The 16,152-nt window shown below is 54.9% G+C and overlaps 2 protein-coding genes across 2 annotated transcripts in view; one reads left to right on the top strand and one right to left on the bottom strand.

The window, feature by feature from the left end:
* The window catches only part of GZF1 (GDNF inducible zinc finger protein 1), an 18,713-nt gene extending 13,648 nt beyond the window's left edge, over positions 1-5,065 (top strand). Inside the window, exons 10-13 of the mRNA XM_027653796.1 lie at positions 602-696; positions 1,252-1,419; positions 2,366-2,523; positions 3,352-5,065. Coding sequence (XP_027509597.1) covers positions 602-696; positions 1,252-1,419; positions 2,366-2,523; positions 3,352-3,687 — 757 coding nt within the window. The 3' untranslated portion in view covers positions 3,688-5,065. The remainder of the gene's footprint in view (positions 1-601; positions 697-1,251; positions 1,420-2,365; positions 2,524-3,351) is intronic.
* A 505-nt stretch (positions 5,066-5,570) lies between these two features.
* Positions 5,571-15,740, bottom strand: NAPB (NSF attachment protein beta). Its single transcript, XM_027653949.1, has 11 exons — positions 15,581-15,740; positions 13,160-13,239; positions 12,753-12,869; positions 11,404-11,450; positions 11,222-11,299; positions 10,454-10,509; positions 10,161-10,245; positions 9,462-9,566; positions 9,127-9,195; positions 8,879-8,929; positions 5,571-7,384 (listed from the first exon to the last, which is right to left on the bottom strand). The coding sequence occupies exons 1-11, from the start codon at positions 15,676-15,678 to the stop codon at positions 7,280-7,282; spliced, it is 891 nt and encodes a 296-aa protein (XP_027509750.1). The 5' UTR covers positions 15,679-15,740; the 3' UTR covers positions 5,571-7,279.
* Positions 15,741-16,152: the final 412 nt, after the last annotated feature.

The raw sequence follows: 16,152 nt of genomic DNA on the forward strand, positions 1-16,152 counted from the left end.
TTCATTTCTGTTAGGGCAGAGACTTTTCTTTCAGGGAAAAAGTCATCCCTGAAGGATTGAACCTGATTTTTTCAGTTTTTCCATCACTCTCAGGGCATTTTTATGAGGGGAAAAAATCATCTCTGAGGGGCTTTAACCTGATTTTATCCGTTCCCAGAGCTTTACCTGCCCAAGGAAATGAGCTGATCCGCCTAAAGATTATTTTTGGGGCATAAGTGGAATTTCCTCTCTGTCGTGTCCCGTTGCCAGGAGTCTTGCTGAACGCTGGAAACCCGGTGCTGTGTTAATTCCTTATCTTTTGGGATGTATTTTGCCATCTGTCCTCTCCCCGTGGATGTGTGAAAACCGGCTATCCCAAAACCCTCGCTGCGCTTCCCCTCACATCCCAAAGGACGGGCACCACACCCTGGAGAGAAATTCCCTAAACTCTCCTCTGTTTTACCTTGAAAAATACCTTTAAAAATTTGGGTTTACCCTAAAATTCCCAGGCCTGGGCATTGATCCAGCGACAAACCAGCCCTGAATGCCCCCACCCGGCTCTGGTTGTTCTGTGGAGGGAAGAGCCTCGACCTGGTGTTTGAACGTTCCTCTCTCCTTTCAGAATCCACACGGGGGAAAAGCCCTTTGTCTGTGATGAGTGTGGGGCCCGGTTCACTCAGAACCACATGCTCATCTATCACAGACGCTGCCACACAGGTGAGGAGCCGTCGGGCACCGCGGGATCCGGGTCGGAGGAGGCCTGGAAGCCGGGGGGGAGGAAAAAAAAAAACCAGACAAACCATTCCAGGAAAGCTGGAAACCGTCTTGCCTTCAGAAGATGCTTTTTTTGTTGTTGATTTTTTTTTATATTGAATGGGATGCCGTCGTCTCTAGATGTGGTTTTCCTGAGAAAGCTCAGAGTACCCGATAACTTGGGATATTCTGTGATTTTTAAACTGAAGGAGGGTTTATGTAAATTGGGTACTAGGAAGAAATTCCTCCCACTGAGGGTGGTGAGGCACTGGAACAGTTTTCCCAGAGAAGCTATGGATTCCCCATTCCTAGAAGTGTTCCAGGCTAGGGAGCAACCTGGGCTAGGTGGAAGGTGTCCCTGCCCACAGCAGGATTTGGGACTGGGTGACCTTTAAAGGCCCCCTCAGACCCTGGAGGGAGGACACGATCCACAAGATCCCTCAGTTTTGGCTGGGATGTTTTAAGAGCATTCCCAAAAGCCTTGTTGGTTTAATTCTCCTTTTCTCCCTCCTTTTTTAGGGGAAAGGCCTTTCATGTGTGAAACGTGTGGGAAGAGCTTTGCCTCCAAGGAATACTTGAAGCACCACAACCGGATCCACACGGGATCCAAACCCTTCAAGTGCGAGGTTTGCTTCCGGACCTTCGCCCAGAGGAACTCCCTGTACCAGCACATCAAAGTCCACACAGGTAGGATGTGCTCCTTTTTATTTGACACATGCCATTGCAACATTCCAGCAGGGAATTTCCCCCCCCAGGCTTTTTCCCCAAGGCTCGAATTCCCGCCTTGCCTGCATCGGCTTGATTCTTGGTGCCACTACTTCTTCCTGAGGGATGGCAGTTGATGCCAAAATTGGCAGAAATGAGACTGCCCAGAGACAGTTTTGAGTCTTTTAAGCAGCAAAGGTATTTATTTTGAGCAACGTTGGGGAACCAGCCAGCCAAACTGGCTCCCAAGTTCTCAGTGAAAAGCCAGGTAATTGGTACAGATTTTATGAGTGGTTACAACATCTACACGTGCACATTAATTTAATTTCACAATCTAATTATCATATTCGTAATAGGCAGAGCTTGAGACGGAGCTGTCCTTTTAGGGAGTCCTCTGGTGGTCTTTCCAGTCCTTCAGCCTCTTTGTCATGAACTTTTCCTGACTATGTACTGGGAACTTGGGAAAAGCCCCCCTGATTCAGCTGTTTATCTCCCCAGATGTCCTTTCTATCTAATTCATGACTACTGAGTTGTCCTTTCTGTTCTCTTTTCATTAGTACAGAACATAGGTAGGCAGAGCTCTGGAACAGGGTGCCCCTTGTCCCTTTAACATTAATGTTGCATTTCCTCAGAGCGAGGGGCTGGAACATCCCCTCAGAACAGAATTCCAGCAGCTCAGAACTCTTGCTCGGTCTCACAATTCCCTGGCACACTTCCGAGGGCTGTGGAGGTGCTGTTAATAACCAGCCAGGGTAATCAGTGTCCTGGTTTAGCTCCGAGCTCCTGCGCTGACCGGGGAAGGAGGAAAGCGGGATTTGTCCCCAAAAAGAGAGTTTTTGGCGCATCTGGAGAGATCCCCGTGGTCGCTGGGGATTCCCAGGGCTCAGTGTCCCGCTGTGCCAGCCCTCTAACACCCTCTGTGTCCCAGGGGAGCGGCCGTACTGCTGCGACCAGTGCGGGAAGCAGTTCACGCAGCTGAACGCGCTGCAGCGGCACCACCGCATCCACACCGGGGAGAAACCCTTCATGTGCAACGCCTGCGGCAGGACCTTCACCGACAAGTCCACGCTGCGCCGGCACACCTCGGTACGGCCCTCCTGGGGGCTGCCAGGGTCAGGGGAACGGGCTTGGGTGGGATATCATAGAATTATAGACTCATAGACTCACAGAATCAGCTGGGTTGGAAGGGGCCTCTGAGATCGTCGAGTCCAACCCTTGATCCAGCCCCGCCGTGGTTCCCAGCCCATGGCACTGATGCCACATCCAGTCTCTTCTTAAAAACCTCCAGGGATGGTGAATCCACCACTTCCCTGGGCAGCCCATTCCAGTGTCTGATTACCCTCTCTGGAAAGAAATTCTTTCTAATATCCAACCTAACCCTCCCCTGGCACAACTTGAGACCAAGCCCTCTTGTCTTGCTGATCATTGCCTGGGAAAAGAGACCAACCCCCACCTGGCTCCCCCCTCCTGTCAGGGAGTTGTAGAGAGTGAGGAGGTCTCCCCTGAGCCTCCTCTTCTCCAGGCTGAACAGCCCCAGCTCCCTCAGCCTCTCCTCATAGGACTTGTGCTCCAGTCCCTTCCCCAGCCTCATTGCTCCCCTCTGGACTTGCTCCATACTGGGAAGGAATCCTTCCCTGCAAGGGTGGGGAGGTGCCCCTGGCGCAGGTTGCCCAGAGAAGCTGTGGCTGCCACATCCCTGGAAGTGTCCAAGGCCAGGTTGGAGCAGCCTGGCCTAGTGGAAGGTATCCCTGCCATCATCTTTACACCGAATCATCTTTAATGTCCCTTCCAGCCCAAACCGTTCCGTGGTCCCAAAAATAGAATTTTCTGCCAGCGTCAGGTACAAGCTGGGTCCAAACTTCTCCCTTGTCGTCTTGTGTCCAGCCTTCTCTTTTCCTGGTTCCTCATTTCCAGATCCACGATAAAAACACCCCCTGGAAGTCCTTCCTTGTCATCGTGGAAGGAGCATCGTCGAAGAACGACGACGCCCACAAGACGGAGCTTCCCGACGAGGAGTACGCCGTGTCCCCCAAGATCCCGGAGAAGCTGCTGTCCTTCCCTGGGAACACCCCCTACCAGAGCCTGGCAGCCGCCCCGGGCAGTGGGACTGCTGGCACAGACTGTAAGTCTTCCGGAGGGCCGGGATCGCAGGAAGCCCTGATGGGAACCACGCTGAGCGAGCTCGCGGTGCTCCACGCGCAGCCGGACTCTGTCCAGCCACAGCTCCACGCTCTGGTGAACATGGAATAGCTCGGGATTTGCTGCCACTCCTTCAGCTGCACCCCTTGTATGAAGCCCTTTGCCTGAGGGAAGCTGGTGGTGGGAAGCAGGTGGGAGTGGATTTTCCTGATTCCTCTGAAAATTCGTCCCACAGCTCCATCTCCTGGAGGTTCGGCAGGGCGACACTTCAAGGTCACTCTGCCGGGAATCCCTGGGCGTGGATTCCCTGGGAGTAGAAGGGGTGGCTCGGGGACCGTGTTCAGGTGGGTTTATAAAGGTGGTGCAGGTTTGTTTTCCAGGTGATTTGATGCCACGTGGACAATCAGGAGAACCGAGGTCGTGTTTCTCCGTGACATTCACTGCATTTTCCCCAGCAGAAATTCATCCAGGAGATAGGTCTGGCCAAACTGCTTTCCAGGAAACCTTGGTTTCCCTCTGCTGTCGCCAAAGATCCCAGCAGTGAGCCAGCTCACTCCTTGGGAATACGAGGGGGAGCTTTGGAGTCTCTTTCCAGGAGTTTTGAGTCTCTTTAAGTAGCAAAAGGAGCAGGTGGAAGCCAAGTGCTGGTTTGTTTTTTCCACTTTTCCATGAAAACTGGAGCAGTCTGGCACTTCAGTCTTCGCCTTCCAGCTGCTCCAGCTCACATGGAAGTGGGCACTTAGAGACCAAAACATCTCTTGGAAAAATGTCTGGGAAAACCAACCATTCTGGAAAAGGTTCAGTTCAGAGGCTTTTCCTGACTGGCACCTGCTGCTCCATTTTATTGGAATAGGATTCGGGGTATTTGGGTATTTTCCCTGGGTGGGGAAGGAGCCTTTGAGAGTTGTCATCTGACAGGGATGAATCTTTTTTGGGAACAGCAACTCACTGCTGTGGTTTAATGCTTCAAAACCTCGGGATCAGCTTCCCAGTTGGCACCGTGTAAAAACCTGCGTCTTTTCCAGATGATTTTCCTGTTTCTTTTTGCCTGTTACCGTAGTATTCCCACAGAAACTTTCTCAGCTGGAGCTGTGAGCAAAACTTTGGGAAAGGTGAGCACAATCCACCCTGGTGTTGAAGGGCCTGTTGTCCAGCAATAAACACACCCCCCCACACACTCCTGTGGCACAGAGAGCTATTTTTGATCCTAAAGGGATGCCGGAGGTGTTGCCATGGAATTCTAATGTAGAAAAAAAAAAAAAAAGGGAATTTTTTTTTTTTAAAAAAGAGAGCATTTCCAAGAGGTTATATTTGAAATATTTATTCCTGGTGAAGCTCAGTTGCCCCCGGTGACCGATGGGAAGAGGCTGTAGATATATTTAAATCCTGAGCGTCTGGAACTGGAGCCAGGGAAAGTTTTGTACTCCCGGGAATGTATGGAAGTGAGTTACTGTTTAACTGTTCTTATTAAAATATGGGAATATTGAGACCCTTCTGGTGACTGGATGGTCTGATGGTGGGGGGACGCTTTGGCACAGGGACAGGCTGGAAATGTTCAGCCTGGAGAAGAGAAGGTTCCATGGAAACCTCAGAGCAGCTTTCCAGGATCTGAAGGTGCCTACAAGGAAGCTGGAGAGGGGCTGGACTAACAGGACAAGAGGGAATGGCTTCAAACTGAAAAAGGGGACATTTTGGTTGGATATTAGGAAGAAATTCTTCCCTGGGAGGGTGGTGAGGCCCTGCAACAGTTTCCCCAGGGAAGCTGTGCCTGCCCCTGGATCCCTGGAAGTGCTGAAGGTCAGGTTGGACAGGGCTTGGAGCAACCTGGGATGGGGGAAAGGGGGTGGAACTGGATGGGCTTTAAGGTCCCTTCCAACCCAAACCATCCTGTGATTCCAAACAGGGATTGAAGGAAACACTGCACCTGCTCACCTCCATCATCCCACCAGGCTCCAGCCTCTTGCCTTTCCCAGAAAAACCACTTCTCCTTCTCCTTACATCCATGATTTTCACTTTATTCATGTACAGAGTCACACAAAACATGATATTCCTGCTAAGGCCATTTCATTAATAAGTTTTCCGAGTAGAGAGTGATGGAAGTGGGGGGGGTTGGGGGGGGAAATACAGCGGAGTAAGTGGCGGATTGTCACCTGGAAACCGTCACAGTTCACCATGGATACACCGGAGGACATGCTGAGCCTACTCACACACAACTAACAGGTGTAGGGGGTGTAGGAACAGACCCCTCTGCTCCACCCGTGTCCTACAGCCCCTGTGCTTAATACTGACAACGGGGAGAGGGAACAGGACAAGGCCTAAAAAATAAAAAACACTGGGAAAAAGTGGAGCCTCCCAGCCTGTGCTTTCCCCTAATCCCGGACACAACAAAGCCTTTGCTAAGGGTGGGAGTGAATTAACTGAGCTGGGAGATCACCTCCTAAACCCCGGGCTTTCCCCTCCACTTGGGATTACACAACAGCCTGTGGGAAGGAAGGGAGCGGGAAGGGCAGGAACAATAATAATAATAACAATAATAACAATAATAATTTGGCATGGATCAGGGTTTTTTTTTTTGGTTTTCAGAAGCTCGTGGCACAGACCAAGTGCCACTTTCTAGAGTGACACCCACCGAGCCAAGCCCTGCTCTGTCCCAGTACCAAAATTCCAACCAAAGTGCAAATTCCCCCCCCCCAAATTCTCTCTTTTTTCCAGAGAAACGTGGGGCTGGGGCTGCCTGGACCCACCAAAGCAGCCCTTAATGAATGACTTCCTCACTCCTGGCACAGAAAACCGAGTGACAAATTGCACAGACTCCCATATATCCACGGAAAAAAAAAAAGAGGCAGCTCGATCCTCTCTCGCTCCCCACGTGGTTTGAAACACACCTATACATTCCAGCAGGAATTTTTCAACGTGTCTCCACCTTTTTTCCAAGCAGCACCTGGCACCCACTGTTCCAACAAGGCTCCCGTGGGATGTCAGGTCTCAGCCAACACCTTTGGGGGGGGGGGCCGGAACTAATGGATTTTTCCCAGCACACGCGGAGAGAAAGGTAGAAAAATAGATTATTACTCATGTGGAAGTTATTCTGGGGATGGAGGGATGGGACACACCACAAAGTAAAAGTGGGAAAATCCATCCGAGAAGAACCTTGCGCTGGATACTGAGATAAAAACCAGCCCTGGACTGGGGCTCCGTGGGGGCCAGCACCGATCCCGGCGCTCCTGTTCCCAAGCCTGGAATGCCTCCGGCACTAGGGCAGCATGTTGGGGGGGGGGGGGGGGGGGGGGGTTCCCAAATCCCAAAGCCTCTCACTAGCACCGGGGAAAAAAAAAAATGCTTAAAGAACCCCAAATCCAAGTGTATCCAGCAGGGGAAATGGGAACAACACGACGGGGTCGGAAGCGATTACTTTGTGCTGCGCTGGCCTGGACCAAAGATGTACATGCTGGAATCAGGAGAACAGCAGGAAAACCGGGAGCTGCGGGTGCAGGCGCCGGGTGGAGCAGCACCAGAGCCGAGGAGGAAGCGGATCCCGCCTCGGATCCGCCGGATCCGCCCGGCCCGGCCTCACCACAACGAGCGGGAGCTAAAGGGACACGCGGGGAGCCGGGAGTTGGGAAGCGACGGGATAAAAGCGAGGGGGGGGGAGGGCCAGGTATCCCAGAATAGTCCTCGGCCGGGCGGGAAGAGCCCGCGGGCGTCACTTGAGGTCGCCGTCCCCTTCCCCCTGGATGGTTTTCTTGATGCGCAGCAGCATCGTGGTGAGCCACTGGTCCAGCCGCGAGATGGAGTCGAACTCCTTCACCTGGAGCGGAGGAAAACCGGGATCAGGCAGGGAGGGAGAAAAGGGAGAGAGGCTGGAACGGCGGGAGCGAGGAGTGAAACACTTCGGGCTTTCCGGGAAATAAGGAGAAGGGGAAAAGGGGAAAGGAAAGGGAGGGGGGAAAGGAGGGGGAACAGGGGGAATAAGGCAGGGAAAATAAGGGGGGGAAAATAAGGGAGGAAAAATAAGGGGGGGGAAAAGGGAAGGGGGGAAATAAGGGGAGGGAAGATAAAGGGGTGAGAAAAATAAGGGGGGAAAAATAAGGGGGGCAAAAAGGGTAGGGGGAAAAAAGGGAAGGTGGGAAATAAGGGGAGGGAAAATAAAGGGGTGGGAAAAAAGAGGGAAAAACAGAGGGAAAAGGGAGGGAAAGGAGGGGGATAAAAGGGGGGGGGGAAGGGAGGGAAGGGGAAGAAAAAGGGGGAAAGGGTAAAAAGAGGGCAGAAAAAAAGGGCTGGAGAAAGAAGGGAAATAAGGGGGTGAAAAAAATGGGGGAAAAGGGCGGGGAAAAAGGGAAAGGAGGAGAATAAAGGGGGGATAAGGGGGTGAAAAAGGTGGGAAAAAGGGGGAATAAAGGGGAGAAAAAAGTGGGTGGGAAAAGGGGGAAAGGGAAAGAATGAGAATAAAGGGGAGGGAAAGAGAGGGGAAAAAGAGGGAGAAAAAAGAGGGAGATAAAGGGAGGGAAGGGAAGGGGGGAAAAGGGGAGGTATATAAGGAGGTGAAATAAAGGGGAGGAAAAGGGGGGGGAAAAGGGGGGAAAGAAAGGGGAAAAGGGGAAAATATGGGGGTGGAAAAAAAAAGATGGAAAAAAGGGTGGAAAAAAAGGAGAGGAAAAAAAGAGTGGGGAAAAAGGGCAGGAAAAAAAGGGGGGAAAAGGGTGAGGAAAAATGATGGGAAAGGGGGGAGAATAAAGAGGGGGAAGATATGGGGGAAAAAAAGAGGGGGGAAAATGGTGGAAAAACCGGGGAGGGAAGGGAGGGGAAAAAAGGGAGAAAGGGCAAGGAAAAAGGGGTGAAATAAGGAGGGAAAATAAGGGGGTGAAATAAAGGGGGAGAGAAAGGAGGGAAGGGGAAAAAAGAGGAAGAAAATGGGGAAAAAAGAGGGGGGAAAAGGGGAAAAAAGAGGAAAGGGAGAAAAGGGGGAAAGGGGGAAAAAAAAGGAGAAGGAGGAAAAAAAAGGACAGGAGGGAAAAAAGTGGGAAAAAAAGGGAAAAGGCACAGGGAAAAGTCTCTCCAAGCCCACCCAGAGCATTTTAAGCCCCTGTCAAACCCCAAAGGAGCTGGAGCAAACCCAGGTGGGATCTTTACTTAACTCTCCATGAAAAACTGGGAATTTTGAAGTAGGAGGCTGGGGCCTTGCTGGAGCAGCTCCGCTCCCAGCCCCTCTCCACAGCTTCCCTGGCCTGGAACAGGGCACACAGATCCCAAAAGAGAGAGGAGGAAGGAGCCACCATTCCCAAGGGAATCCATGCCCACTTACTGCCTCGGTGTAGGCCTCGCTGTTCTGCTCCTCGTGGGCTTCCAGCAGTTTCTAGGAAAACACCAGGAAAAATGAGGAAAGGCTCTGCCAGTGCATGTTCCCACTCCGGCACCTCATCCCACATGTCCCATGGAAAACACCCAGGTCAGGGCCAAACCCAGGGCACAGCGAGGCTGATGTCCTCTAAAATGTTGGGAAAAGTGAGAAAAATCATGGAAAAGTGCAAAAGAGCACCCTGGTGTACTCACTTTCAATAGCTTGCATTCCCGGGAATCTGTGAATGCCGGGAACATTTCTTCGTATTTCTCCAGTGCGAGCTGGAAGAGAGAAGAGAACCCTTCACACACAGTTCCTGGGGATTTTTTTTTTCAGGATTTGCCTTCCCATCCTCAAACCTGGGGAAGTTATCCACCAGAATTCCAACGGGACACTGTGGTGTGTAAAGATTCCGCCCGTGTGACAGCCACACAAATCCCTGAGGAGGAGGGGTCAGGGGTTTTGGGATGAGGGCTGTGAGCCCACTGAGCTCCTCCCAGCCAGCCCAGGGTCATGAGGGGGGATCAGGAATTCTGGGATAACCGACCTTGGCATTCAGCTCGTCCACGATGAAGTGGCAGAGGGCGGCTTTGAAGAAATATTCCTTGGCGCTGTATTTGAGCAGGGGGTTATCCATCGTGTTTGTTCCCACCTGGACACAAAGAAAAAAACACGGAAAAAGGGTTGGGAAAGGAAAAGCCTGGATTAAAAACAGGGCAGCCAATCGGAATTCCACCCAGAGCCACACGGCTGCGAAGGAAAACACGTGGAAAAAATGCCAGTGGCTGTTGGGGATCAGGGAGGTTTTGACTCATCCCAAGGGAAGTCAGATCCCACCAGGCTGGGGGGGGGATTTATCCTGGCTGAGGAGGAAAGGGGAAAACAAGTCCTGCTGCAATATAAACCCTCTGGAAGCACAAAGGCAGCACTGTGGGTATTCCTGGGTAAATATCCCACACAGAGGCAGAGCTGATAAATCTCGGGGGGGGGGGATTTTCTCCCAAATGGAGTCGTAGATAGGATCCAAAGAGGAATTTTTACAGCCTTCTCCCAGCCTTTTGCTGGATACAACAGCAAAAGCAGCGGATGTGACCCCTGGGGAGTTGCACTCCGATCTCAGAGGGCTTTCCCAGCCTAAACAATTCCACGATTCCAGGCCTTGGCAACTTCGCGAGCCCAGCCCAGCGAGCCCCTTTCCCTCGGGAAGAGGTTTTGTATCCCACGGGATGGAGCAGCTGCTCCTCACCTGCTCGTAGATCTCGATGGCCTTCTGGTACTGCTCCAGCTGCGCTGCGTAGGCTGCCACCTTCAGCAGACACTTGTTGGCTGAGCTGCAAATCCACATCCCAAAAATCATGCCCTGTGTCCCGGGAATACACCGGCCCATGCCCCAGCCCCTCCACACAGAGAAAACTGGGAGCCAACAGCTGGGATTTAGAGGAATTCCCTTTGTAACAGCCCCAGTTAAGACCACCTTGGTTCTAGGATGTCCGGGATGGATCCCTGCTCCAGCCCTTCCCGCTGATCCCGAGCACTTGCCTGTTGGACTCCTCTCCTTTGTAATAATCCGCGGCCTGTTCGTAGTGAGCGATGGCCTGGGGACAGAAACACCGGGATCAATATTCCTGGATCAACCCTTCTGGGATCAGTCAGCCCTGAAATGGCAGGGCTGCACCTGGAGAGGCAGCACTGGCATTCATGGGGATAAATGGGATCCAGCAGAGCAGGAGCTGAGGAAGCAAATCATTCCCCAGAAAATAACACCTAAATCCCACTGACTTTTATCCTGCAAACTTCCAGCAGCAGATCCACAGTGGGATTCCTGCTCAGGGAGCTTGGGAATGGCAGTGAGGGAGTCAGTGCTCCACTGTGGGCTGGAAGTGACAGAAACAGCTCTAAAACTGCCCCACAACACTCCCAAAGCACTTTTCCGATGGGAAACACCAACTCAGTCACGTGGATTCCCACCGGAGCGTTCTGCCGGCGCCACTCGGCACAGGAGAGGCTTGGGATTGCTCTGTGCTGGGAAAACCACTGACTCCAAGCCGTGGCCAAACTGCACCTACGTGAGGAATCCCAGTGCCAGACGCTGGGAATTACTGGCAAGGAAATCACACAGTCACGGAATGGTTTGGGTCAGAAGGGATTAAAGACGAGCCACAGGCAGGGACATCTCCTGCTATCCCAGGTCGCTCCCGGAGGATTGGACATCCCTGGACACTTCCAGGGACAGGGAATCCACGAGTTTCTCTGGGGAGGCTGTGCCAGGGCCTGCCCACTCCCCAAGGTGGGGAGTCAGATCCTCACCTTCTCGATGTCGACCAGCTCGGCCTCGTAGATCTCGGCGATGGTGATGTGGTGCTTGGCGGCGATGGTGAAGCGTCCCTAGGGAAGGGGAAGGGGAGGGAAAAGGCAGGGAAGGGAGGGAAGGGGCTGTGAGGCGGGATCTCCAGCGAGGCAGCCCCTCGGGGCGCCCGGGGTGCCCTTACCATGTCGGTGTAGATGTCGATGGCCGCGTTTAGGCAGTTGATGGCCTCTGCAGCGTGTGCGGAGAGACAACAGCGTCAGCCGGCCCCGCCCGCGCCCCCCAATCCCGGCCGGAGCATTCCCTGCGCTCCAGCCTCTCCGAGGAACACACCTACTCACCCGCCTGGAATGACACACCTCCGTGTCCGCAACCCCAAACCCAGTGCCCCCCATCCACTCCGGAACCCGGAGAGAGAGACCCTCACCCACACCAGGGGAAGAGGGATTGGGAAAACGGGAGAGATGGGGATGTAGGAAATGGGAGGGGGGGGCAGGAACTGGGGAATGGTGGATACAGGAGCTGGGAAGGGGAGGCAGGAGATGGGAAGGGGGTGGCAGGAGCTGGGAAAGGCGGGGGATACAGGAGATGGGAATGGGAGTAGGGAGATGGGGACAAGGGACAGAAAAATGGGGAAAGTGGGATACAGGAGAGAGAGGAGGGGTAGGGGATGGGAAAGGGAGGGATACAGAAGCTGGGAAGAGGTGATGCAGGAGCTGGGAAGAGGGGGGGATACAGGAGCTGGGAAAAGGGGGGATCCTGGAGCTGGGGAGGTCAGGAGCTAGAGGGGGTGGCAGGAGATGGGGAAGGGGGTGCAGGAGATGGAGAGGGGGATACAGGAGTTGGGAGGGGGTCGCAGGAATTGGGAGGGGGTCGCAGGAATTGGGGGTCTGCAATTCCCAAGGGGAACGCTCCAACGCTGGGGTGGGCCAGCTACAAATGATCTGGATTCGAAGCATCAACCCTGGGGCTGCCATTTCCTTGGGAATTCAGGGGGTTTACTGCTATAAAAGGGTTTTACCCACCCCGGGTTTGTTCTGTTGGCCCCCCCAGCAGAGGAAAACAGGGATAATGCTGGTGGGGAGGTGGGGGGTTTGCTTCCACACCCAGAGCTAGGGAAAGGGGGATCGGAGCCCTTCCCAAAAAGCACAGCCCTGCTCTTTGCAACCAGGTTTAAGCAATCCCAGATCCTTTATTCTCATCCCATCAGAGGTCAGGAGCGGGGAAAGCCCCAGGGACAAGACAGGGATCCCACTGGGATCCAGCCCAGCGACCTGCCTGAAGCATTCCAAGAAGCCACTATTTCCCTTAAGTCAAACCAAACCAGGATGGAAACTGCCAAGGGGCAGCACTTCCCAACAAACACAGCATCCCAAATCCCGGCAGAGCTCTGGCACAGCCAAGAGGAGATGCCAGGACCCGCCTGCATCATCCCAAAGCCTCTTCCAGAGAAGCAGGAGTGCTCCTCCACTGCCACTGAGCTCTCAGCTGGGGAACAATCCCGGATTCCACTCCTGGATTCCGCTCCCTTACCTTGCGGATCCGCTTTTTTGTAGGCATTCCCGGCATCCACGAAGCTGGTGGCCGAGTCGTGCTTGCTCTGGAGCTGCATGTGGAGCTTGGCTGCCTGGCAGAAGGCGTTTCCTGCCGCTGGGAGAGAAGGGACAGGGATTCTGTGAACCCCTGGAATGAGCGGGATCACGCCTCTTCCAGGACCCGGGTCAGGGGGAATTTGGGAATGTGGGCTTCCCAGCAGGATTACCAGCTTAAAATTCATTGAAGATCCTTCAGGATGCCCACCCTCCCAGTATTTAAATAGCAGGAATTGCAGGGGCATAGAGCCCATTCCCCACGGGAAGAGCCCGGGATAACTCACAGGAAGGCGTTCGGGCCCTCGCGGCTCATCCCGGGATCCCCCCACACGCAGGGATTGGACTCACCACTCCAGTTTTTGGCGATCTTGAACATGTTGGCAGCCCTGGTGTACATCTCGCAGGCCTCCTCCACACGGGTGTTGCCCCTGGAATTCAGTGGGAATATCCCTGAGGGACAGGAAGGAACTCCGGCCCCGGAGCGGAAATCAGGATCGGGAGATTCGGCCCCTCCGGGCTCAATGAGGCCGATCCCCCCTCCATGTTAAAATGTGCTGCTGGGAGGGGAATCCTGGATTTGGGGTCTCTCCCCAGATTCCAAGATGCCAGACAGAGGAGGTCGATGTTTCTGCTAAGGAAACGCAGATTTTGTCCCGGAATCCCGGAGAAGAGGAGGCGCAGGGGGGACCTTCTGGCAAATCCCTGGCAGGAGGGTGGAGCCAGGTGGGAAGCTCTGCTCCCAGGGAACAATCCCAGAATCCTTAAGGTCAGAAAATCCCCCTGAGAACACCAAGTCCCACATCCCAGAGCCCCCAAACCCCCGTCCCCAAGTGCCAAATCCACCCGGCTCTTAAATCCCTTCACGCCCCAGCTCACAACGTGGATTATTTCCTTTTTTTCCATCCCTTGGGAATCCTGGCCTTTTTTTTTCCCCTCCCTCCCTCCCTCCCTCCCTCTGGCAGCCGACCACGGTTCGTTTCGAAGCACAGGCGGGATTTTTGGATCATTCCTTGCCCTTGAAAGCTGCCTCTGGAATGAGCCAAAGCCAAGGGAGGCGGTGCCAGGTAACGCTACACCGGCAAGGCCTCCAAAACCCAGCCTTTTTAATCCCCCAAAAAATAAAAATAAAGGAACAAAAACACCTGGGCACAGGGAATGGGGCAATTCCAGGAAGAGCCCAGGTGCAGAGAAGGTGTTTGCCTGGACACTGGGAGGCCTGGACCCGCCGTTTCCCGGGAAAAGATGCCAAGAGCCGAGTCACCCCCCGCCACCTTTCCCTCCTCTTTTAATTTTTTCCTGCGTCTATTTTTAGCCACGAAAATTAAAAAAAAAATTCCCCTCTCGAAATCTCTGCCGGTTCGCTCCAAGGATTTTCAGGAATTTGCCGCCCGGATTATGCCCCTGGAGCGGGCCCTGCCTGATTAATCTGCCGGGAGGCCGGGCCGGAATTTCTATTTAAAACTTGTGGTTTCAGGGGCTGCGGCAGCTGATTTTTCCAGGCCCGTGGATAGAAACGTCCCAGGCCTTCACGGAGCATCGCTCCAGGAATGCTCTTTCCTTAAAATCCCAGATGGAGGTGGCCAAACCCGCCACCCTGCTGCCAGGAATAGCGCCGGGAGCAGGGAAAAGGCGGCTCTGCCATTTTCTCCGGCCGCAGCAGCCGGAGCAGAGCCGGTGCCACCCGGGATTTTGGGAGAGCCCGGCCTCGCCAGGGTGAATCCCGGTGACGTGGTGGCCGGGAGATGATTCCCCCCCCCCGGGATAAAGCCAGGATGAGTGAGGAGCCGGATGCGGGGATGAGGGTCAGGAGCTGCAGAGGCCGAGAGCGCTCGGCACATCCCTGTGTCCATGGGCAGGAGGGGCTGCTCCGGGGGGGATTGGAGCGGGATGGGGGAGCTGCTGGATCAGCCCTGCTCCAGAGACCCTCACCCACATCGGGGGAGAGGGATTGGGAAAAGGGGAGAGATGGGGATGTAGGAAATGGGAGGGGGAGGTGTCCATCCCTCGGCAAGGGTGCAAGAGATGGGAAGGGGGGGGGCAGGAACTGGGGAATGGTGGATACAGGAGCTGGGGAAGGGGGGAAGGGGGGGGGGGAGGGGGGGGGCAGGAGCGGGGGAAAGGGGGATACAGGAGCTGGGAAGGGGAAGCAGGAGATGGGAAGGGGGTGGCAGGAGCTGGGAAAGGCAGGGGATACAGGAGATGGGAATGGGAGGCGGGAGATGGAGACGAGAGACAGAAAATGGGGAAAGTGGGATACAGGAGACAGAGGAGGGGCAGGAGATGGGAAAAGAAGGGATACAGACGGTGGGAAGAGGTGATACAGGAACCGGGGAGGGGGGATACAAGAGCTGGGAAAAGGGGGAATCCTGGAGCTGGGGAGGTCAGGAGCTAGAGTGGGGGCAGGAGATGGGGAAGGGGGTGCAGGAGATGGAGAGGGGGATACAGGAGTTGTGGGGATCGCAGGAGTTGGGGGTCTGCAAGAATTGGGAGGAGGATGAGTGGCGGGGGGGGGGGGGGGGGGGGGGGGGGGGGGGGTAGGGATGCAGGAGCCGGGAGATGGAGGGATGCAGGAGCCAGGAGAGAGGAGGATGCAGAGGCCGGGAGAGAGGGGGATGCAGAGGCCGGGAGAGAGGGGGATGCAGGAGCCGGGAGAGAGGGGGATGCAGAGGGCGGGAGAAGGGGGGGGATGCAGGAGCCGGGAGAGGGGGGGGATGCAGGAGCGGGGAGGGGGGGGGGATGCAGGAGCCGGGGTTCCCCTGCCGCGCTCACCCGAAGAGCCCCCTGAGGAAGGAGTGCGAGCCCTTCACCCGCTTCTCGGCCTCGGCCATGAGCTGCACGGCCTCCCGCTCCTTCCCCGCGTTGTCCATCGCTCCCGATGCTCTTCCTCCTCCTCCTCCTCCTCCTCCGCGGCACCCGGAGCGCGGCGGGCGCGTGCGCGGGGCGGGGCGCGCGCAGGATGCGGGATCCGGGATGCGGGATGGATCCCGGATGGATCCCGGATGGATGCCCGGCTGCGCCCCGCACACGTGGGAGAGGCCGGCTCGTCCCGGGGGGGGTGGTGGTGGTGGTATGAAAGCTGGGACCCCTTTAGTCGTTCCCAAAGGTGGATTCCTTCGGGAGCTTCTAGTGCTGAATTCCCAGGGAATGGGAGCGGGATCCAGCGCTGTTGGATCTGGGTCAGCTCGATCCTGGAGGTGTTTTCCTGCACCTCCGATGCTGCTTTTATTTGTGCCACTCTCCGGGTTTCCAGGGAATTAGCTCACCCGTAACGCAGGACAGCTGAAGTTCAGGCTCCACGGAGGAGGGGGGGGCTCCCCTTTCCTGGGAATATCCCGCCTAAA

Source organism: Corapipo altera, unplaced genomic scaffold (assembly GCF_003945725.1).
Source record: "Corapipo altera isolate COAL_440 unplaced genomic scaffold, ASM394572v1 70, whole genome shotgun sequence".
In the NCBI taxonomy this organism is placed as follows: Eukaryota; Metazoa; Chordata; class Aves; order Passeriformes; family Pipridae; genus Corapipo; species Corapipo altera.